The following is a 25034-nucleotide window of genomic DNA, read 5'->3' as shown; positions in this document are numbered from 1 at the left end:
CTTAATACAAGAAATTAATGGATGCCAACGTTTTTGCCAAAATGGTATTTTATTTTCCATTGTTTAGGCAGCTTCAGCATCATACTGAGAGATTCTGTTCAAATTGTTTTTTTCTTCTTCTATGAAGCCTGAGCCATTTATTTTATTAGTTTATAATTGTTTAATTTAGTCTTCAGGAGAGACTGACTGCACACAGTACTAGTATTAATAGTGTTTTTTTCTTACATGAAAGCTGAGGCATTTATATTATATTTTAAGGTAACTTCATGTGCTGTGAGGTTCTCTGCACTTTAACTTTTGAACCAACAGGTGCATTTGGATAAGTAAAGCCTATTTTTCTGCATTTTTGTAGTCCTGGTAATCTTTTTATATTGGTAAAGTTGTTTATAGGACCATTTCTCAGTGTCTTTTTTAAATCAATAGTTTTTCAGTAATAACTTAACATATCACTCAATTTTAAACAACCCCCGCGCACCCCTGCAATTCAACCGGACACGCCCCCCCCAAATGGGCTGCCCCCATAGTCTCCAAAATTTCTGTGGGAAACACACTGAATAATAATAATAATAATAAATAGTTGGCTTTTCGTGGTACATCAGATATATTCCATTCAGCTACCATGATATTGAACATCTGATACAGTAGACCATGAAAAGGAAAAAAAAAAGCCATTATTCAAATCTAAAACCACTAGCAAGTGCAAACTTATATTTGGTGCATGTTTTGTTTAATGCTTTACCCAATCAAAGACCTCTTCACTAATTTAAATAAACAAAAATAAAAAAGACATTAAATGGTTTCAAAAAAAAGAGCCCATAAAATAATTTATACCAAGCTCTACTGAATTTCGATTGGTCAGAAGGTTTTTGATAAATTTTCTAAAAAAAGAAAAGTACCTATAACAATCAAAAGACCTCTTCACTAATTTAAAATAGTTTTTTTTTTTCCTGCAAGGGTTATTATGTGTAATTGCTGATATAGTGAAGGTTTTTTTTTGTTAAAAGAAACAGAAAAAGTCTTCAAGATATTCCACAATAATATCCACACCAATAAATGGTTAACATGTTGAGTAAAAAGTGACATCATACAAACAATATACTCGTACCACAAAATCACTGTGCATTTGTGGTACAAGTATATATTATTTGTATGATCTAAAAACTCCGGACTGTGCTGTTCTAAGAAAAAAAAAAAAAACCCATTCAACTTTGCTTAAAGTTGAACCACATCACACCACCCTGATGTTGACCACTTTCCAGTAACAGCACACAATCACGTTTTCTTCTTTACATACATCAAACACGTCGCAAATCTAACGACTGGAAAATCCTACATGCAGACAATGCAGAAGCTGATTGTGCAATTTCAGAGCGGTCACTGTCATGAGACTAGTTTCTGCACTATAAATCACGAGCAAAAGGGAAACCGCTGCAGGGGGTTTATCATCCCGTCAGCAGATGACAGACCCGTCACGAGACTGCTGACTTTCTCATTAGAAGGAAAATCAAAATGTCTCGAGTCACCTGCTGGATTTTGGATCATCAGCTTTATATTAGCTCATCAGCAGAAATTTCTAGCTGCATATCCACTTATTACTGTTAACACAAAGCCCTGACCCAATATTTTAGTGACCTTAAGATGTCTCATCTCTAGCTGCTTTATCCTGTTCTACAGGGTCGCAGGCAAGCTGGAGCCTATCCCAGCTGACTATGGGCGAAAGGCGGAGTACACCCTGGACAAGTCGCCAGGTCATCACAGGGCTGACACAGACACCCATTCACACTCTCACCTACAGTCAATTTAGAGTCACCAGTTAACCTAACCTGCATGTCTTTGGACTGTGGGGGAAACCGGAGCACCCGGAGGAAACCCACGCGGACATGGGGAGAACATGCAAACTCCGCACAGAAAGGCCCTCGCCGGCCACGGGGCTCGAACCCGGACCTTCTTGCTGTGAGGCGACAGCGCTAACCACTACACCACCTTAAAATGTATTTTAAAGAAAAACGTTTGCTTGGATTTTACCTTTTTAAGTTTCAAAACCCTGGATATTTTCAAATAACCAGGTACGAGGTTTGCAATGCAAGTCAAATTAATTCAGTTTTACTTCTATAGCACTTTTAATAATAGACACCATCATAAATGAGCTTTCTAGATCTAGATGTAGACCCCTGATGAGCAAACAAGTGGAAAAAGTGACGAGGAAACTCCCATAAACGTTAAATGTGATAAATTACTGTCCAGATTTTAAAAATATAAAGCTGTTCAAAGTTTACATCCATCCATTATCTGTAGCCGCTTATCCTGTACAGGGTCGCGGGCAAGCTGGAGCCTATCCCAGCTGACTATGGTGGGGTTTACATTAGACTATCAGCGGATCATCAGATTAACGTTTTTAAAACGATTAGTGTGCACACAGCAACACCAATACACGATTCGCGTGCACACAGCAACACCAATACATGGATACGCTCGGCTCCGCAGGAATCCTGCGCTCCAAATCACTCCGCCCTGAACAGCAAGTGCCCTCTGGAGGGTGCGCACTCCGGCCCTGCGCAGCTCACAGAGCGCGTGAGTGAAGCGCACGAGCAGTGATTTGGGACTGAGCTGCTCTGTGTGTGTGATCTCAGTGCATGTCGGGCATGCGCGTCACTTACCATACTACTTGCAAGTGGAAGGATGGCAAGCCTAAAGACAATCATAACTACACAATGGGCAGTATTTGCATCAGTATTTGCAGTATTTTCATACTTTTATACTCTTTAATGAAAGGTGATACAAGGCGGAAGTCCGCGCCGTTTTTCAGCAGTCGCGTCACATGACCAACGCCAGCGAATCAGGAAGGTGGATGTCACAGTGACGTTGTCCAATGACGACGCCAGCTAGAGCTCAGCACAGCGTATCCGCGTATCTCAATGTTTACACAGCACCGGACCAGACACAATCTGGATTGAATACATGGACCCTGGCGGATTCCCGTTTCCCAGAGTTTCCAGGCGTTTTAATGTAAACGGACAGTGCATCCGCAAAGAAAACGAGACAGATACGGTCTAATGTAAACTTGGCCGAGATACAATTCTAGTCCAAAGAAAATGGTGTTAAGTTGACCTAATTACTAATTAGCAAAAACTTGACAATACAATGACCAAGTTTTGTGCAGAAGGTTGAGTTCTTTCAAACGAAACAATCAGAACTGAAATCCACTGAGAACTGGGGGAGGAGACACGATTTAACTGAAAATAAATGTTGTAAACAAATTGTTTACAACAGGAAAAGCAAACAACTAAGTTTTGTTCCCTGAGAAAAGATCTACCCAAAACATCGATTAGAACTGAAATCGGGTGAGAACTGTGGGAGGAGACACTTAATAATAATAAATTTCAATTTATATAACGCCTTTCACAAACCCAAGGACACTTTATACAGGAGTTACACAAAAGGCCACACTAGGAAGAGTAGTGTGAGGTAAAGAGGAAAGTTTTCAAGTTAGCTTTGAAGGAAGAGAGAGTGGAACAGTCACAAAGCAATTGTGGTAACGAGTTCCAAAGTTTAGGAGCAGCAACACTAATGATCTGCCACCCATAGATGCCAGTTTAAAACGTGGGACAGTCAAAAGTCCACAGACAGAAGATCTGAAGGAGCGGGAGGGACAGTACAAATTAATTAGCTCACACAGATAGGAAGGGGAGAAACTATGAAGAGCTTTATAGGTTAAAAGCAAGATTTTGTATTTAATCCGAGAGATAACTGCAACCAATGCAGTTGCTGTAAAACAGGAGTGATGTGAGCAGTGCGCTTGGTGAGTGTGAGGACTCTAGCTGCTGAGTTTTGGATGTACTGCAGGCGATTGAGCAATGTGGCAGGGAGACCATAAGAGAGAATTGCAATAGTCAAGACGAGAAAAGAAACGCATTAACCAACATTTTGGCATCAGTTTCAAAGAGAAGAGGGCGGAGACGTGCAATATTGCAGAGATGAAAAAGCATTCTTAGTAATGAGTTTAAAATGGGGTTCAAACATAAGGGTGGAGTCAAAGAGAACTCCAAGGTTTTTTATAACTTGGGAAGGACTAATGGACGACACCATCATCAATAGTGAAATTGGAGAAGTTCAGAACCTGTCTTTTGGTACCTACTAATTGAACCTCTGTTTTGCTAGCATTGAGTTTCAGGCAGTTCTTATGCAGCCATTGCTTAAGGTCAGTGATGCAAGTCCTTAGCAGCTGGACAGAAGTTATGGAAGGGGTGATAGTGATGTAGGTTTGCATGTCATCAGCATAACAATGAAAGTTAAGGCCATGGTTACAAATAATCTGGCCTATAGGAGAAACATAAAAAGAAGGGGACCAAAGACAGAACCCTGAGGCACACCTTGAGCAACAGTAACCGTGGATGATTTATGAACACCAATAGAGATGAACTGTTGCCTGTTTGCTAGATATGACTGAAACCAGGCTAAAGCTAAGCCAGTAATAGCAAAAGAAGAAGAGACACTCATTTCCAGACTCTCATGATGTACAGTGTCAAAGGCAGCTGTGAGGTCCAAGAGAACAAGGACATTGAGATGACCAGCATCAGTTCAGAGCAGGAGGTCATTAACAACTCTTGAGAGCAGATTCAGTGCTATGCATATTGCAAAAGCCTGACTGAAAGGGTTCATAAAGATCATTATGAGCAAGGAAAGTATGAAGCTGAGAGGCTACAACTCGCTCCATTACTTTAGCTAAGAAAGGGAGATTAGAAATGGGTCTGTAATTGCACAGTGAAAGAGGATCTAGACCAGGTTTCTTTAGTATTGGTGTAACTGAAGCAATTTTGAGGGAGGTGGGAACAGTGCCTAAAGCAAAACACTCCCAATTTTGAGGGAGGTGGGACTTCTGAATTCCAATGAGAAGTCCCAAAACTTGTGAAGTTGACTTAATTAGTAGTTAGGAAAAATCTGACAAAACAGCAACCAGGTTTTGTGCAGAAGGTCAAGTTCTTTCAAACAAAACAATCAGAACTGAATTCCATTGAGAATTGAGGGAGATAAGATTTCACTGAAAATAAACATTAAAATTGTTTACAACAGGAAAATCAAGAAACAAGATGACCAAGTTTTGTTCTTCATGGGAAGATCAACCCAAAACATCGATCAGAACTGGAATTGGATGAGAAATTAGAGAGGAGGTACAATTCTAGTGAGATGCCTGGAAAATTCATTCATTTGGCCTAATTACTAACTCGTTAGCAAAAAATTTGACAAAACGACCAAGTTTTGTGCAGAGTGAAGAGTTCTTTCAAACAAAACAATCGGAATGGAAATCTGGACGGACGCCACGGAAATATTAATACGTATTCAATATTAACACGTATTAATTGCCATTTAAATAACTGAAAGAAATCGGCCTGGATTTAGTAATGTGTCCATTCTATGCCTAAAAATAAGTGGATATAAATTAGCACAAAGTTAAATCACAAGTCATAGCATGCTCCAACATGATCACTTGCTTTTAGCTTCAGGTATGAAACATGTTCATTCAGCAATGTGTAGATTAGACTAGTAGTCACTGTGGGCTTCGTGTTACATATGGATGATATGAACACTATTTCATGCAAAATGTTGGTTATATGACTTATTTGGTTTATTTAAAAGAAGTTCCTTTGTCCATGTTACTTACAGTGAAGAAAAAAAAAAATCCTCAAATTCAAGGTTAAATAAATGTATGAAAAATGTCAGTTAAGGGAACCTTAATGAAAAATGTTACTGCATCATAGCCAAGCATTACAGTAATGCTTAGTATTGTACAGTCCAATACTTCACTGAATGTACATCATTTTTAACTTGAATTAGAGATGAAAGTGGAGCAAAGAGAAAAAAAAAACAAAACCCTGAACTTTTGAAAGTCAAACTAAGATATGGGGGGGCGCAACATCCCCCGAAAATATTTTAATAAAAGTAACACGCAAAACCCTGCATTCTAGTGCATTTTAGTACTTTTCACTAAAACAAGGTACAACTTTTAAGCCTTTTTCTTTCATGTACATTAATGATTAACATGTCAAAAATATCAAATTTAATTCCCCTAGTTAATGAGTAATTTTCAGGAGTGCATTTAGAAAATACAGTGATTTTCCTGCTACACAGTTCATTACTTTGGGGGGGGGGGGGGGGGAATAAAAACTATCACAGTTGAAGGTAAACTCAGCAAAATCCCAAAACAGCACTGTTAAAAAGTAAAGGTCTGTTAGAGTTTCTAAAGCTTTCAGGTTTCAATGTTGGGGACATTGAGCCTCATTTATCAATCTTTTAGTAGAGTTGTGCGTTTGCATAAGCTAAAGTGAACTAAACATTTCCAATTCATATTTATGCAAGTTGAAGCCAATTGTTTACATTAGTTTGTATTGTCTAAATTTAAACACGCCAATGAATACCAAATTTATCATGTAAATCAGGGGCGTAGGGTGTGGGTGTCACACACTGACTGGCAGCCTGAGTGCATTATGTAACAAAAAATAAATTACCATTGCTAGTTTTAGGTAGCTTATGGCCCTTTTCCACTACCCTTTTTCAGCTCACTTCAGCTTGCTTCAGCCTGACACGGCTCGCGTTTCGACTACCAAAAAACAGCACGACTCAGCTCGCTTCAGCCCTGCTTAGCCCCTAAAACTCGCACCGTTTTGGAGTGGGGCTGAAGCGAGCCAAACCGTGCCGAGTGAGGCTGGGGGCGTGAGCAGACACTTCCCTGTGCACTGATTGGTGAGGAGGAGTGTCCTCACATGCCCACACGCCCCGCGAGCACGCTGGGATCTGTAAACACCATAAACCCGGAAGAAGAATTACGAGAATTATGAAGCCTTATGTGCCTCGCCTCATCTATACGCTCTTGCCAGTATCTGTTGGCGTTGTCGGTGACAACAAGCCACAGCACCAAGACCAGCAACACTAACGACTCCATGTCCTCCATGTTTGTTTACTATTTGGGTCGTGAGACTACCGCTTAAAAGCTCACTGATGTCACTGTTTGCGCTGCTTAACGACATCACGTAACGTCCACCCACTTTCGCTAACTCCACCCAATGTGTCCACCCACTTCCAGCCAGCACGGCTCAGCGCGGTTGTAGTCGAAATGCAACTCCAACAGCCCCGCTCAGCTCGACTCAGCACCGCACAGCCGCATTTGTAGTGGAAAAGCGGCATTAGAAACCAGCTCTTCCATTATTGCTGTTTCTTCCACGTTTTCTTGATGTGTTCTAGAAACAGCACTAAAACTTAGCTTCAAAACCACAAAATGCAACTTTGATGGAAAAAATAAAATACATACATACACACACACACACATATATACATATACATACATATACACATACATACACATATATATATATAAAAAATTAAAATAAATTGCTTACCTCTCTTCACGTCAAAAGAAGGAGGAAAGTTTTGCTTGTTTTGACATGGCGAATTATTAACAAGAGAAAATGCTCATAATTCGCAACTAAAAAGACTGCAGCTACACTGGCAGCTTGAACATGCTTTCTAGTGCGATTGTGTTGCGCAGAACGGCATCAGTCCTGCACGCCTTAGCTTGTGCACCTGAAGGCGCGCCTTGGGCGTGCGCGCCTAACAAGCTCCGGCACACGCGCCGTTAACAAAGAACACCTGTCTTTAATCAATGAACTATGTTTGGGCTATTTAAGGACTGCACCCATGCAAGGATGATGCGAAGTTTTACAGCATGTCTAGGAACGCGAAAAATCCGAAAAATAAAATTTCTCCATTCGGAAAACCAGAGATTTTCAAGAGTTTTGTCAAATATCTGGATTTCCGGAAGACTTTCATTCCTGTTGAATTTTAATGCACTTTAAAACCTCTACCCTGTGTCTGAAATCACTCACTACGTAGTGGACTAGATCCTGAGTTCGCCATTTTGTAGTGCTATCTGAACGTATCACGAGAATTATCAGGGCTTGAAATTCATATTTTTTTCCACCAGCCAGCCAGACTAGTTACCTTCCAAAGTAACTAGCCAAACAGAAAATCAACTAGCCAAAATTTGTTCATGTATGAATTTTACTTCTGTCAAAAATAACACAAAGAGAGTAGTTACCATTGTTCATGACTAATGTGCGTTTATTTCAAGACCTGAGTATTTTGATACTGTTATTAAATACATAAATGAGAACACAGAGCACCATAATATTAGCCTGGGCCCGCCCATCCTAAGCATGACGCAACATGAGGGCCTGTTGCGAGCTTAGTCTGGCGAGGCAAGCTATCTACAGCTCTTCCAAGCTCCCGAAAAATCGGGAACCAATCAACTTTGAGCATCTCCAACAGCCCTGGGTAGAGGCGTGTTCAAGGCACTGATGTAGAACTGCGACCGGAAGCCATAGATTGTTTACAGAATCTATGCCGGAAGAGCTTCATTCACGCTTCCGCATCTATTACGCACAGATGCTGTATTGAAAGCATTCAACGGGAAGTTCTCATTGAAAACGGAGCAAAGAGCAGCCCTGGAGGTATTTATTGAAAGGATGTTTTCGCCTCGCTCCCGACCGGCTTCGGTAAGAGTTTAATCTACCAGTTAGCCCCGTCGCGTTGCATACGTCAGAGGAAAGAGTGATGTGATTGGTTTAAGCTTCGTCACAGCCTTTTCTGGCTTCGACCAGTAGCAAACAGGCATTTCAGGGAGGCGGGTCAACCACGGGCTCTGGGAAACGGTTGGGCTTAATATCTTGGCCAGACCAATAGCTCGGAGAGCTTTGCAGGTCATGTTAGCCAGACTACCATAATATAACATCAACAAAGAATAATATATTGGAAAACTTGGCAACTTGGTGTACGAGTATTGAAAACAAATATACTTACCATCATGACTATAGCACCCAAAACATGTCCAACATGCTTTCTGTATTTAACCATTTACGAAAGAGAAAGCATTAGGAGCTTCATATTGACTAGGAATAAACTTGAAAAAAATTAAAACAATTTCTCTTTGCACACTTTTGAACTGAATGTTTTCTGGCTCTGCTTCTCAGATGTGTACAATTCCGGTATTGCCTTCTCTGTAAAATGTCTGCGACCAGGCAACCCATATTTGGGATCGAGAGTGTTTAGTAATTTTTGGAAGCCTGTTTTTTCCACTATACTAATTGGGATCATGTCTTCGGCAATGAAGCAGTTAGTGATTGCATCCGTTATAGCTCTCCATCTCTGACTCGGTTTCTCATATGGGATGGCTTTGGGGAACGAGGCCGCTATGGTCATTTGTTTAGCTCGTGGGGGGGGGGGGGGGGGGGGGTTTAGCTCGTGGGCAAATAGTTCGGAGTTTAAGAGACTCTTCATACTGTACCGGGTGAGTTTTCAGGTGATGGAACATATTTGTAGTGCTGCTGCCTTTCGTGATGACAGGTTTTTTTTGCACACTTTACAAACTGGCATTTGCTGTTCCACGTCCTCCTCGCGATATCCAAAAAAATGCCAGATGACTGACCCCTTACTAGCTCTTTTAGGAACCAATTCGTCCGCTTCCATTTTTAATTTGTCGCTGAAATTGACAGAGCTTACACGGTAGCCTACGCAACACCAGCGATTGCACGAACTGAGTCAGCGCTGTAAACCGAAACTAGGAAATCTTCCCGCAAGTTCCTTTCAGCACCTAGATGTTGCCTGGGATTGGTTGGCCAGTGCATGACATTGGTTTTTTTTTTTGCCTCTCACGTTACTGCCTGAGGAACAGGGAGAAAACCACCGGAAAAGGTTTTAAACAAATGCAACAAAACATGAAAGAAACGCAAGTCGGCAGATGACCATAAAATACTCGATAGTTACGATATAATTATGTATTTCACACAATTTTCGGAGATGTATATCGAGTATATTCGATATATCGCACAGCCCTAGTCTGAATCTTCGCTTCATATATATTTATTTTCAACTAGCCAGCCCGGAATTACCTGCCAAATGACAAATTAAGTCGCCTCGGGCGACTGGACCACCGCGAATTTCGAGCCCTGATTATTACACTCTATATAGCGGACATAGTATCTCACAATGCGTCGTGAAAAGTAGTGTACAATCAGGCTTGTAGTACTCAAGTCCGACTCGTGCCTTAATTTTAAGAACTCGTGACTTGACTTGAGCACTGATGACTCGGACTCGTACATTAACTGCATTTGGACTCAAATTGGAGACGAGGACTCAGATTTTTAATTTTTTTTTTAACATGCCATAATAATTTGGCATAAGATATTTATATCTACATTCATTTTTAGACTAAATTTTGTGCAAGAGACTGCACAGTCACCTGTTCATACGTCATATTTAGGAACAAACTAATGTTAATGGCGCTAAAATACCTGGAGAGAAGCCCTACAGACTTCTCGTGCAGTGGGAAAAAATGCACTGCTATGTGTTCCATATGTAGAAGAACTATTGAGGAGACAACAGGGACAACCTCGAACTTCAATCGTCATTTGGCAAGACTCCACCCAGAGAAGGAAGTGACACGCTATGTTCATTGCTCTGTTGATAGCGGGGCTTGCTGACTGATGAACTAGCGAGTGTTAACCCTCTCATGTTATTTGCCCTGTTGATAGTGGGGCTTGTGTCAGACTCGACTCGAAGTTTTCTTTAACGACTTGGACTTGAACACTGGGGACTCGAGGTTTAGTGACTCAACTACAAACACTGTACAACCGATGGTCACTAACCAAGCAACATCATGCATTGCGGTCGCACTAAAAGAAAAGCTGCAAAAGCGGTTTCATTAGGACCATTAAGTATTTTAGATTGAGTATAGCAGTAGTTTTTCCTTCTGACAACGGGCACGAGACAAATTTATAAGTTGTAGTGCAAAAATGGCAATACTGCACTGTGCTGGGGGTGAACAGACGGAGGAATAAACACATTATAAACGGACATTCAAGTACAAATAAAAATAGTAAGAGAGAAAATAAATCTAAAATAGAATAAGACATAAAATACAAGAATAAAAAAAAAAGTTAGTGCAGAGCAAGGAATTAATCAAAAGCCTCAAATTTGATTTAATAAAAAGGCAGCGGCAAAGAAAAGCATTCAGCCTCGATTTAAAAGAACTGAAAGATGCAGCAGACAAAGTACTTTATTTTTATTAATGTGGGAAATGCGCTCACTATAATATGGGTGCAAGTATAAAATTTAAAAAACCTGAAAAGTCTGACAAGGTCAGACATGCATGGCGCAACCATGCGGGGGGGGGGGGGGGGGGGGGGTGTTTACAAAGGGGGTGAGCCCCCCTTAGGGCTTGAAAAAAAACATTTAAAATGGTTGTCTCATGCAAACATTAATATTAATAGTTATATGATTTGCATATTCACATCAAATGTTTAATACATTACCAATTCATCTGAAATAACATTTCAAGTACAAGGCTTGATATTTCAAAACATCTAGCAACTACTAATTTAAATGCTGAAACAACCATTTTTAATATGCTTTTGCTGTGATGCCTTTTTTTACAATATCAGTCCCCCCAGGATTTCACGGGCCTTTTTTGAGATTGTTGCAGGCTAAAACGTCTGATGTGGGGTTTTTTTCCAAAAAATTGCGATGAAAGTTGCGGTGTTTTTTTTTAGGTTTTTGTTGCGCTTACATTGCGGGAGGAAGTGAAAGTTGCGAGAAATTGTTGCGATTTTCTCTTTCTGATTAAAATTGAGTGATGTTAAATATTAAGTTATTACTGAAACTATTGATTAAAAGAACAAAAAAAAAAAACAAAGACACTGAGAAATGGTCCTATAAACAACTTTACCAATATAAAAGATTACCAGGACTACAAAAATACAGAAAAATAGGCTTTACTTATCCAAATGCACCTGTTGGTTCAAAAGTTAGTGCATAGAACTTCACAGCACAACATGAAGTTACCTTAATATAAATGCCTCAGCTTTCATGTAAGAAAAAAATAAAAATAAAAAAACTTAATACTAGTACTGTGTGCAGGCAGTCTCTCATGAAGACTAAATTAAACAATAATTATAAACTAAAAATAAATGGCTCAGGCTTCATAGAAGGAAAAAAAAATTTGAACAGAATCTCAGTATGATGCTGAAGCTGCCTAGACAATGGAAAATAAAATACCATTTTGCAAAATTTTGGCATCCATTAATTTCTTGTATTATGTAAAAAAAAAGTGCACACAGTCCTTCACTGTAAACAGAACACACTTTCAGTAACACTAAAGAACTGAAGCCTATATAAACACGGACTTCAAATTTAAAAGGAAATGCCTCAGCCTTCATATCGGGGGGGGGAAAAACACACCCCTTAATACTAGTGCTGTGTGCAGGCTGTCTCTCCTGAGACTCGCACATGCTGCTGCTCTTGAATGGAAACGCGGAAGGTAGTTTGTCGAGGTCACCTCAAGATGATGCCAACGATTGGTCAAATTTGCGGGAAAGTTGCGGTGATTGGATATAATTGCAACACCGCCCTGAATTCACGGGGATTGGTTGAATTTGTGTTGATGTTGCAAATCGCAACATCACGAAATCCTGGAGGGTCTGACAATATATACACTGGAATAGCTGTGTTGATTTGGTCGAACAACGTGCTACGTGCGTGAAACATGATCACACATCTATAACACCATGAAACAACGGGCTAGTCAGGACCGCCCGTCGGTGAGCGGTGTAGAGAGCACCCCCCCCCAAAAAAAAAACGGATTTACACAAATGACACTTTCAGAACCAAAAAAAAAAAAAGCTTCCGGCACATGCCGGACAACTTGCACCCATGTAATATGGATTTATCACAAAAATGCATACATGTTATTTAGCAGCTGGGAGGTCCATATTGTGAAATACCGTGACCGAGGTCTTGAAAGTACTGAGTGAGGCCCTCTGGACCGAGGTCAGTATTCAAGGCCAAGGTCACGTTATTTCATCATACGGACCAACCTTAAGCTGGTAAATAATATTTTTTTCTTTACCAAATTCTAACAGAAAACGAGAGCGCCCTAAAGGGAAAATTGAGCTGAGGTGAGCCGTCATTTTGAATCCTCATTCACAGCTGTAATGCAAATGGCTTCCTCCTCAGTATACAAGTGCACTTCCATGGCAGGAAAACAACTACTTTTGCCACCTATGTACAGTGCCTTGAAAAAGTATTCATACCCCTTGGACTTTCACATTTTTCCACCTTACAATCACGAACTTAGTTTTTATTGAGATTTTATGTGATAGACCAACACAGAGTAGCACATAATTGTGAAGTGAAACGAAAATGATAAATGGTCTTCAAAATTTTAAACAAATAAAAATCTGAAAAATTTGGTGTGCATTAGTATTCAGCCCCCCTGCGTCAATACTTTGTAGAGCCACCTTTCGCTGCAATTACAGCTGCAAGTCTTTTGTGGTACGTCTCTACCAGCTTTGCACATCTAGACACTGAAATTTTTGCCCATTCTTCTTTGCAAAATAGCTCAAGCTCAGCCAGATTGGATGGAGAGCGTCTGTGAAAAGCAATTTTCAAGTCTTGCCACAGATGCTCAATGGGATTTAGGTCTGGACTTTGACTGGGCCATTCTAACACATGAATATTCTTTGATCTAAACCATTCCATTGTAGCTCTGGCTGTATGTTTAGGGTCATTGTCTTGCTGGAAGGTGAATCTCCTTCCCAGTCTCAAGTCTTTTGCAGCCTCCAAGAGGTTTTCTTCCAGGATTGCCCTGTATTTAGCTCCATCCATCTTCCCATCAACTCTGACCAGCTTCCCTGTCCCTGCTGAAGAAAAGCATCCCCATAGCATGATGCTGCCACCACGTTTCACAGTGGGGATGGTGTGTGCAGGGTGATGAGCAGTGTTAGTTTTCTGCCACACATGACGCTTTGCATTTAGGCCAAAAAGTTCAACTTTGGTCTCATCTGACCAAAGCACCTTCTTCCACATGTTTGCCGTGTCCCCTACATGGCTTCTGGCAAACTGGACTTCTTATGCCTGTCTTTCAACAATGGCTTTCTTCTTGCCACTCTTCCAAAAAGGCCAGATTTGTGGAGTGTACGACTTAGTTGTCCTGTGCACAGATTCTCCCACCTGAGCTGTGGATTTCTGCAGCTCCTCCAGAGTGATCATGGGCCTCTTGGCTGCTTCTCTGACCAGTGCTCTCCTTGCTCGCTCTGTCAGTTTAGGTGGACGGCCATGTCTTGGTAGGTTTGCAGTTGCGCCATACTTTTTCCATTTTTGAATGATAGATTGAACAGTGCTTCTTGAGATGTTCAGAGCTTGGGATTTTTTTTTTTTTTTATAACCTGACCCTGCTTTAAACTTCTCCAGAACTTTATCCCTGACCTGTCTGGTGAGTTCTTTGGTCTTCATGATGCTGTTTGTTCTTCAGCGTTCTCTAACAAACCACTGAGGCCTTCACAGAACAAGTGTATTTATGAGAGTAAATTACATACAGTAGGACTATTAACTAATTAGATGACTTATGAAGGCAATTGATTGCACTGGATTGTATTTAGAGGTATCAGAGGACAGGGGGCTGAATACTAATGCACACTACATTTTTCAGATTTTAATTTGTTTAAAATTTTGAAGACCATTTATCATTTTCGTTTCACTTCACAATTGTGCTACTCTGTTGGTCTATCACATAAAATCTCAATAAAAACTAAGTTTGTGGTTGTAAGATGGAAAAATGCGAAAAAGTTCAAGGGGTATGAATACTTTAAGGCACTGTAGTCCCCTATTTATACAAAATTGAGTCATTCAGGATTCAGCCATGTTTTTGCTCAGCATTAGCAAGTTAGAGGTTTTTAGCTTTCTCCTGAAATGTTTTTTTATTTCTTCTTCCTCAGTAGTAAAACTCGCTTTCGCTGTGAACACTGTCATCACTGTCCATGCTGTAAAATTAACGCTATTCTCCTGAGAAATGCTGGCAAAAATTTATAAGATTTTTGATACTTATAAATATATCATATATAAAAAAGAAATGTTGACAAAAAAAAAGTCTACCATGTTTGTTGTTGTGAACGAGTGAGTCGCCAGAGGTCCGTAACGTAGGATACGGACCCGCTCGCCAGCCAATCAGAGTGCAGGATTTGATGGAAACCAGACCGCAAAAAAAATAAATGCATGCATTTATTTTGAAAACCCACCAGCTGACCGATCTGTTACACTTTAATTGTGCGACAGTAATGACGTAAATAACAGCGCGGCAGAGTAGTGTCCGAAAGTGTTTTTTTTTTTCCCCCCTCCCCATTTTATCAGTGAGCTCATGAAATAGTTCTCTATACAGAATTCCCTTGATAGTGAGTAGGGAGTAGTGAATGAGTGAGTGATTTCAGACACAGCTCAAGTCTTGATTGACAATTCAGTTCTCCATACCATCTCTTTCCTCCAGAGTGAAGGGCTCGGAGTCCCAACCATCCTCCAAATGTGCAGGCTGGACATCCAGGTGCCCATAGATGCACACGGTCTTCTTGCCTGGGTCTGAGCCGAGCCTGCCCAGGATTATAGGAGGAAGAGGAATCTCTTCACCACTGTGCAGCTATTACAACCACAAAGAGAAGACCAAACTTAACTGCATTTTTAGTTTCAATAAAGACTTACATTGTTTTCGGGAACAGCATAGTGATAAACATTCTAAATAAATAAATATTTAACAGTTCCGCAAAATCGAGTTGTACATGAGCTGATAGCTGACGAGGCACGTAGCACCGAGTTTGGCTATAAGCCATGTACGATGAGATTGAGTGGAATAACTTATCTTCACATTCACTGGATTGTGAGAAAACGGAGCATTTTTATTTTTTGTTGCTTTTTTGGGGTTTTGTTTGAGTAGAGTTTATTTCATCCTCGTTTGGTTCAGCAACATGCTCCGCCATTTTGTTTTTCTCTACTCACGGTATACGAGCCGATAGCCTAGTAGTAGAGTAGCCTATCAGAGCGTGCGATTGCTCATATCCAGTGAATGTGGATACAATAAAAAAAAAAATTATACTGTTTTGATCAGGTAACAAAATGGTTGTGTACAACTAGTTTCTCCAAGGTTTTCATTAATTCTCTACACAGCTTATCCATTGTGGGTCACAGATGGGCTTGAGCCAATCCCAGCTGACATAGACTGGCACGCTCATCCAATCACAGAGAAACAGACAGCCATTCACACTCACTTTCACACCTACAGTGCCTTGAAAAAGTATTCATACCCCTTGAACTTTTTCACATTTTTCCACCTTAATCTCAAACTAAGTTCGTGGTTGTATGTGATAGACCAACACAGAGTAGCACATAATTGTGAAGTGAAACGAAAATGATAAATGGTCTTCAAAATTTTAAACAAATTAAAATCTGAAAAATGTAGTGTGCATTAGTATTCAGCCCCCTGTCCTCTGATACCTCTAAATACAATCCAGTGCAATCAATTGCCTTCAGAAGTCATCTAATTAGTTAGAGTCCTACTGTGTGTAATTTACTCTCAGCATAAATACACTTGTTCTGTGAAGGCCTCAGTGGTTTGTTAGAGAACACTGAAGAACAAACAGCATCATGAAGACCAAAGAACTCACCAGACAGGTCAGGGATAAAGTTCTGGAGAAGTTTAAAGCAGGGTTATTAAAAAAAAAAAAAAAAAAAAAAAAGTATCCCAAGCTCTGAACATCTCAAGAAGCATTTTTCAATCCATCATTCAAAAATGGAAAAAGTATGGCACAACTGCAAACCTACCAAGACATGGCTGTCCACCTAAACTGACAGAGCGAGCAAGGAGAGCACTGGTCAGAGAAGCAGCCAAGAGGCCCATGATCACTCTGGAGGAGCTGCAGAAATCCACAGCTCAGGTGGGAGAATCTGTGCACAGGACAACTAAGTCGTACACTCCACAAATCTGGCCTTTTTGGAAGAGTGGCAAGAAGAAAGCCATTGTTGAAAGACAGGCATAAGAAGTCCTGTTTGCAGTTTGCCAGAAGCCATGTTGGGGACACAGCAAACATGTGGAAGAAGGTGCTTTGGTCAGATGAGACCAAAGTTGAACTTTTTGGCCTAAATGCAAAGCGCCATGTGTGGCGGAAAACTAACACTGCTCATCACCCTGCACACACCATCCCCACTGTGAAACATGGTGGTGGCAACATCATGCTATGAGGATGCTTTTCTTCAGCAGGGACAGGGAAGCTGGTCAGAGTTGATGGGAAGATGGATGGAGCTAAATACAGGGCAATCCTGGAAGAAAACCTGTTGGAGGCTGCAAAAGACTTGAGACTGGGAAGGAGATTCACCTTCCAGCAAGACAATGACCCTAAACATACAGCCAGAGCTACAATGGAATGGTTTAGATCAAAGAATATTCATGTGTTAGAATGGCCCAGTCAAAGTCCAGACCTAAATCCCATTGAGCATCTGTGGCAAGACTTGAAAATTGCTGTTCACAGACGCTCTCCATCCAATCTGGCTGAGCTTGAGCTATTTTGCAAAGAATAATGGGCAAAAATTTCAGTGTCTAGATGTGCAAAGCTGGTAGAGACGTACCACAAAAGACTTGCAGTTGTAATTGCAGCAAAAGGTGGCTCTACAAAGTATTGACACAGGGGGGCTGAATACTAATGCACATCACATTTTTCAGATTATTTGTTTAAAATTTTGAAGACCATTTATTATTTTCGTTTCACTTCACAATTATGTGCTACTCTGTGTTGGTCTATCACATAAAATCTCAATAAAAACTAAGTTTGTGGTTGTAAGGTGGAAAAATGTGAAAAAGTTCAAGGAGTATGAATACTTTTTCAAGGCACTGTATGGACAATTTAGAGTACCCAGGTGACTTAATCTGCTTGTCTCTGGAATGTGGGAGGAAACCCACACATCATGCAAAATGCCAAACAGAAAAGCCAGCAGGTTTGAACCCAGAGGTGACGGTGCTAACCACTGCACCACCCTGCTGCCATCTCACCAAGGTTGAATACACAAAACAAGTTCACCAAGCACAAGTCAGAAACCCCACCTTCTGTTTTCCGATGTCCACCAACTCCACTGTTCCTCCAAGCTTCTCTATATCTTTGGCTGCCATCTCCATCATTTTCTTGATCTCTCCACGTTTCTCAGGCCAGGCTGAGACACTCTGCACGGCCACCCACTTAGCCAGGCGCTGCGTTACACAAAACCACTTGTCGTTAAAGAGGCAGGTTCAATATATTTCAAATAAATGGGAGTAAATAGCATTAGAGAGTTTGCCAATTTGTAGTCAGGTCTGAAAGTATAATACAGTATAACCAATGCACTTATGAAATATTTCAATAAACTACAATACATTACTGTCCAAGTGATGTACCCTAGAGGGCAGAGAATACCCATAAAATATATTTGTAGGTTCAGTGGTGCTTGGAAGTTTGTGAACCCTTTAGAATATGATATATGACCTAAAAGATCATCAGGTTTTTACACAAGTCCTAAAAGTAGATAAAGAGAACCCAATTAAACAAATGAGAAAATTATACTTGGTAATTTATTTGGCATAAATCGGCAGCCCATCGCTAGCAATGATGACTGCTTCATTAGGATGCACAGAAACGCAGATGGGCCACAAGGCCCACACCAGAGCGACACAGCCGCCTGCACCGGTGGCACAAATGGCCCAGCCAAGCCGCCATGGGACGTCTGGCCTCATGAGCTCTCACATACCATTCTCCTCTCCTAACAAAGCGTCTTGCACAGTAAGGTAAGACAAACGATGTCATGCCCCCATTGTGTTGGCTCTCTGGACCTCCAGACCTGACGCCAAGTGATGTACAAATGTGCCACAGACCTGACAGGTATGGAAGTTGCCCCGCAGTGACAACGGACTTGCCGAGTGATGCCATCCGTTGGCCATTTGAGTGGCTCTTGCACATGCCATCTGGTGGTGTGTAATTGACCCTGTTGGATTCATCTGCCACATTGCACCAAAAAGCACCCTGCTGCCAGTGGTGATGTACTATTTAACCCATAGCTGGAATCCAGGCAGGTGCTACCACTCCAGGTCAGAGCAAACATGGGAGCAATGGTGATTAAGGGGTAACTCCCCTTTCCCTAGTACTCAAGTTCTCCCAGGCCTGACACTCACCACCGGTTGCAGTTTCACCAATATTACATATCAGTGACTGGAAAAGTATGTGAACCTTTGCTTTCAGTAGTTGGTCACATCCCCTTGTGCAACAAGAACTGCAAATAATCGTTTCTGGTAACCGTTGATCAGTCCCACATGTCAGCTTGGAGGGATTTTAACCTGTTCCTCTGTACAGAACAGCTTCAAGTCTGAGACGTTGGTGGGTTTCCTCACATGAACTGCTCACACTGCATTTTTATTGGATTAAGGTCAGGATTTTGACTTAGTCATTCCAAAACATTCACTTTATTCTTCTTTAACCATTCTTTGGTAGAACAATTTGCATGCGTAGGACTGTTGTCTTTCCGCATTACTCACTTTCTCTTTCAGTTCACAGGCACATGTCCTGACATGTTCCTTTCATAATCTCTAGACTAATTCAGAATTCACTGTTCTATCAATAACGGCAACTCGTCCTTGGCCTTGCCCAGATGCAGCAAAACAAGTCAGTCAAAACCATGATCCTACTACCACCATGTTTCACATATGGGATAAGGTTCTTGTACTGGAATGCAATGGAAACCAAAAAGTTCTATTTTGGTCTCATCCATACACAATTTTTTTTTCCCAGTAGCCTTCTGGCTTGTCCGTGTGATCTTTAGCAGACTGTAGACGGGCAGCAATGTTCTTTTTGGAGAGCAGTAGCTTTCTCCTTGCAACCCTGCCATGCACACCATTGTTGTTCAGTGTTCTCCGGATGGTGGACTCATGAACATTAGCCATTGTAAGAGGCCTTTAGCAAATTAGAAGTTACCCTGGGTTCCTGTGTGACCTTGCGGACTGTTACACGCTTTGCTTTTGGAGTGAGCTTGGTTGGTTGACCACTCCTGTGGAGCATGACCGTGATCTTGAAGGTCCTCCATCTGTCTGACTGAGGATTGGTGGAGTACACTACAAACTCTTTACGGAGGTTTTGTAACCTTTTCCAACCCGATGAGCATCAACTCTTTGAGGTCCTTAGAAACTTTTGTTCATGCAATGGTACACTCCCATAAAAATGTGCTGTGAAGATCATGCTCTGATAGACCTCTGGTCTTTAAATAAAACAGGGCACACACTGGCACCTGATTGAAAACACCCAAATCCTAGAGTTTCACATACCTTTCCACTCACGGATGTATAATTTTGGATCATTTTCTTCAATAAATAAATGACCAAGTACAGTACAATATAGTTCTCATTTAATTGGGTTCTCTTTATCTACTTTTAAGACTTGAAAACCTGATTTTTTTAAGTCATATTTATGCAGAAATACAGAAACTAAAGGGTTCACAAACTAAAGCACCACTAACAAAAGGGCACTGTTTCAGATACTGTGTTTATCATTCATCAAAGACATGTGTAAATTCAGGAGTTAACCACATTAAAATGAAACAGGAAGGGATCAGGAGCATTTAGTACAAAATATATTCATTTTCTATCCATAAAATTTGATCACTTATGTCTTTGGTATAAATGTACTGATTATCTTGATTTAAAATGTTCAGAGGTGGACAGTAATGAAGTACTTTTACTTGAGTACTGTACTTAAGTACACTGAGTATCTGTACTTTGAGTATTAATTTTGACAACTTATGACAAACTTCACTACATTTGAAAGACAAAATATTGTACTTTTTACTCCACTACATTTCTATCAAGGTCCTCGTTACTATGAAGCAGCTTTGAAAGTGGATGTTTTTTCCTTTTCTAAAACATGATTGGTTTTTTTCGCAGGTGACAGTGAGACAGCCTATCAGTAATCACTAGGGTCACATCACATCCATAGACTGGATAAAATCAAGATCCGTAATTTCTCAGCAGCATTATTTGAACATGATCATTCGATGGCAGAATGGAAGATGGTTCTTCTGGAGAATGCATGCACCTATAGCTTTACCTAGAACCCATGTTTCAGTTTTCTGAAAGGATTAAAGAGTGGTTTTGTTTTAAATGTTTGCCGAAAATGAACCACATCACGCCCTACAAAAACTCGCCGTCCAACCTGCGGAAACATGTTGAGGTATGTAAGCATTTTATTCCAAGAGAAAGCTTCCAATGAAGTTGTCTGTGCTTTTAGATCTAGCAATAACGTTGCAATAGCTGTGCAGTCTGGTTAGTCAAATGACTTTCTATGGATTTACCCACCAAGTTGCCATCGCCTTGTCCACGGCTAACGTTAACACATAGCTAGTTAACTTGGATACTGTTAATTAGCATGTAAAAAATGGAGTTACGTAAACATGAATAACATTAACTTACCTGAAGTCCTTTCAGAAATGTTTTAGCATAATTTTGTCAAATAAACAATATAGAAATATTTCTTTTCTACCAATATTGGCTACCCAATATGATTGAGTTTGAAAAGAGTTTGCTTGCATGTCAGGTGGAGCTTTACTGACTAGGTAGCTTAACGTTAAACCACCATGGTTCCACAGGCAGATTCATATGTGCATGAATACATACACGTGCACGAGACCTGTGAGATGGACAGTATTGTACTAGTCAGTCACAACAAATTGTTGGAATTTTTTCTTTTGATGTCAGATGATGGTCTTACATTTTTGTCTTGCTTAAAGCAGTGTTGCCGTTGGGCAGTTATTAAGTTCGAGGTGTGGACCTGGGTTTAAGCAGGTTGGATTGTCACTTTTATTTTCTGAGCAAGCTGCATTTACAGCTATTCCACAGTCTTCCTGATTAACATACACACGTGTGCACACACTGCCACAGCTGGGTCAGAACACTACCATGCTGCTTTGTGGGGGTGGGGAGGAGGGTTACAATTTAACAGTTTAAAAAAAAAAAAAGGTTATTTTTCAGTTAACTTCTGTTTCATTTTGTAACATCCTACCAGGCGTTTGTTCTACAGGTTCTACAAGTCAGTAAATCCAGTTGGCTGCCTCAGGTTTTGTAAGCGTTGTGGCAATAATACAACAATGCATTGACAGAAAATGTATTAAAAATAAAAGTATTTTTAAAAAGCAAGTACTTCAGTACTTTAAGTAAAAATTTGACTGGACAGCTTTCACTTGTATTGGAGTAACATTTAACCAGTGGGATCTGTACTTTGACTTAAGTAATGAAGTTGGGTACTTTGTCCACCTCTCAATGTCATTGTAAGAGACTAAAAGGAAAGTTCAAACAAAAATACAAGAAATTTGATCAAAATGAAACAATTCAACAAACAGCTGTATGGTAGGTAGCTTAACCTAAAGTAAAGGCCAGCAGGGTTCTCACTGGTGCTCATCACGCTTAACAACAAACATAATCCATCACTGACAAACAGAAAATGACTAGCAGTCGTCAGTGATGAATGTATTTGTTATTTTTATCATAAGCCATCTTTTATAGAAATTCCTCCACAAATCCCTCCGTTTGCTGAAATCCAACCCCAGTGAAGAGACGGCGGGAAGCCAGAGTGTAAACAATGAGCACGTGCTTGTGACCAATAAAAATCAACTCCATATAATGACCAAATGAGCAACAAGCTTTGGACCAATCACAACGCGTCTTGATCGGCCTGGTCTGGTAGCGTAATCATCTCTGCGTGAACCGAACAATGGCACAGTCTAAGCTGACGAAGTTTTTGGGGCGGATTTCTTCAAGCACTGAAGATCATTTAAGGGCTGAAACAGCCATGGGGAGGCATGCTCAGAGCCCAGACTGTCCCCGAGCACATCAGGCAGCATCAGTAACACGGGGTCGGTTTTAAAAAAGAAAGTGAAAGTGCTGTCAGCTGGCAAGCAACTGAAGGGAGCCACGTTTCGGGTGGTGTGGCATGTTACATTCCCATGGCAAATGCAGTGGCATCATTAGGATCCATTACTCGGGGATACACAAAAAAAAAAAGTTTAAACTTTTAAAAAAATAAAATTAGAACCCAGGCTGCCTTAAAATTGAGTTCACTGAAATTCATATAGCAAGTTAAATTGTTCACCTCATTGTGTTAACTTACTATACGAATTTCAATGAACTCAATTTTAAGGCAGCTCGGGTACTAACCAAGTTAAAACAACAAATCACTTACAGTGTAGCCCTGGGTATTTTCACCCTCCAAAAAAAAAAAAAAAAAGCTCCATAGAAAACAACTGATTTGGATGTGATCTAGGATTTTGAATATTGCAATACAATAATGCAACTTAGAATTTGTGCCTTTGTGGTCCTAAAGCAGAGATACACGAGTGAGAAATGATATTTTTATGAAACTGATTGATTTTACTAGTGAGATTTAATAAATCAGTTGACACGTGTCAGTTTCCTGAGACATCATGGGTGTTGATAATACCTTAATAATGAGACAGAAATTGAAGTCAACTACATAAATTTTAAAAAGGGCAGTGCAAAAATCACTAAAGATGTCATAACCTTTGAATGTGTGTGGGTGATATCTTGTCAAGTTAGATATAACCTCCCCAATTTATTGATGCCAATCTCCTTTAAAAATACAAGTCCCAGGAAAACTGGACATGGACTGGTCAATAGCTAGAATAGAAACACCCCTGGGCTAACGAACGGTATGATGAAAACCCCAGTGTCATTCTGTGTTCGGTTCATAAATTGACAGGAAATTCTGATTCCTTCACTGTTGGTTGTTCCAAGATTCTTCTCGACTGTGTTCAACTGTCAAACAAGTTTTTCTGCTGAAGCCTAAAGGAAGTCCCAATACCTCTTTTGAATAATTGCATGCTAAAATAGCCTTAGGTAAGCGCAAACAAAAGAGGTTTAGTTTAGCTTGATTGTGCACGGCACGCCCAAAATCAAAGGGTGTTTTCACACCCTGTCCCTTTCAGCCATCTAACCGAACTCAGATCGATGACTCAGCATTTTTTGCACATGTGAGAACACTAACCGTACCCAGACCCCTTTAAAGCGAACTGCACTGAGACCACCTCAGGAGGTGGTCTCAGTACGGTTCGCTAAACATCAATGGTACGGTTCACCTAATCTGCGCATTGTGAACAAAAAGCGCACCGGGTTCACTTTGCCTTTTTCACTGTAGTTTAACCTTCTTCGTTTGCTGTAGTTGGTCACGTGACTGTAGCAGGGAAACAACTTCCTTTTGGAACTTGCCACAGCTGCTGGAATAAGTATTTTCCTTAATCCGCACTATTTTGATCAAAGAATACAGCAGGGCAAGCATGGCAGCAGACATTTTGATTCAAGAGAAAATTACCCAGAATTCCGTGCACTGGGGGTCTGAGGGCTCTAGAGGACCTGGTGTGAACAGAAAGAGGACTGAGGCCCCATCAAAGCTTAAAGGGACCAGAAAGAGAACCCAGTCCTCTTTGTAATAAATTCACAGTATGAACACAAAGAACTGAGTTCTTTTTCTGTTGGTCCACTTTTTGAGGACTGAGTCTGGTTCCTTTAAAGGGGACCAGGTGTGAAAACACCCAAAGTCTCTTTAGAGGTTGGAGTGGTGCCTCAATTTTATTTGTAATGGAGAAGCCTGTACAAATATTTGAATTGCCCCAGTTTGGTTGGTATAAACCTGTATTACGTCCACTTTTATAAGTTGTAAGAAAGAAAAAAAAAAAAAAGACTAAGTGAAGAAAAAGAAAACGTGAACACTTTTGACTTGATTTTTCATGGAAGAAAAAGTGGGGAATTTTTTTTTTCAGAACCCAGGCAGAACCCTGTAGGCTAGACTTTTAAAAAAAAAAAAGTCATTTTAAGTTAAGTCAGGTTTAAATAAAAATGTTATGCATCTGAATTTCAGATTAACTACCAATCTTCATTTTGTGACCTAAAGAATTTAAAAAAAAAAAAAAAAAAAAAAAAAAAAAGGGACTAGAAAGAAAAAGAACAACTTTATTCAACACACACTTGTGAAGTTCCTCTATGCATTTACCCCATCTGAAGCAGTGAACACACACACGTGAGCAATGAGCACACACACACAGCAGTGGGCAGCCGTGCTAACAGCGCCCAGGGAGCAGTTGGGAGTTAGGTG

General features: G+C 40.5%; 1 protein-coding gene across 1 annotated transcript in view; it reads right to left on the bottom strand.

The window, feature by feature from the left end:
- cndp2 (carnosine dipeptidase 2) overlaps positions 1–25034 on the bottom strand; it is a 67159-nt gene that overhangs the window by 22268 nt on the left and 19857 nt on the right. Inside the window, exons 3-4 of the mRNA XM_060942656.1 lie at positions 17963–18106; positions 15349–15511 (exon numbers count right to left, since the gene is read on the bottom strand). Coding sequence (XP_060798639.1) covers positions 15349–15511; positions 17963–18106 — 307 coding nt within the window. The remainder of the gene's footprint in view (positions 1–15348; positions 15512–17962; positions 18107–25034) is intronic.

The sequence above is a fragment of the Neoarius graeffei genome, chromosome 16 (assembly GCF_027579695.1).
Source record: "Neoarius graeffei isolate fNeoGra1 chromosome 16, fNeoGra1.pri, whole genome shotgun sequence".
Taxonomy (NCBI): Eukaryota; Metazoa; Chordata; class Actinopteri; order Siluriformes; family Ariidae; genus Neoarius; species Neoarius graeffei.
The sequence above is the reverse complement of the archived record's forward strand: the minus strand, read 5'-3'. Positions and strand labels throughout refer to the sequence as shown.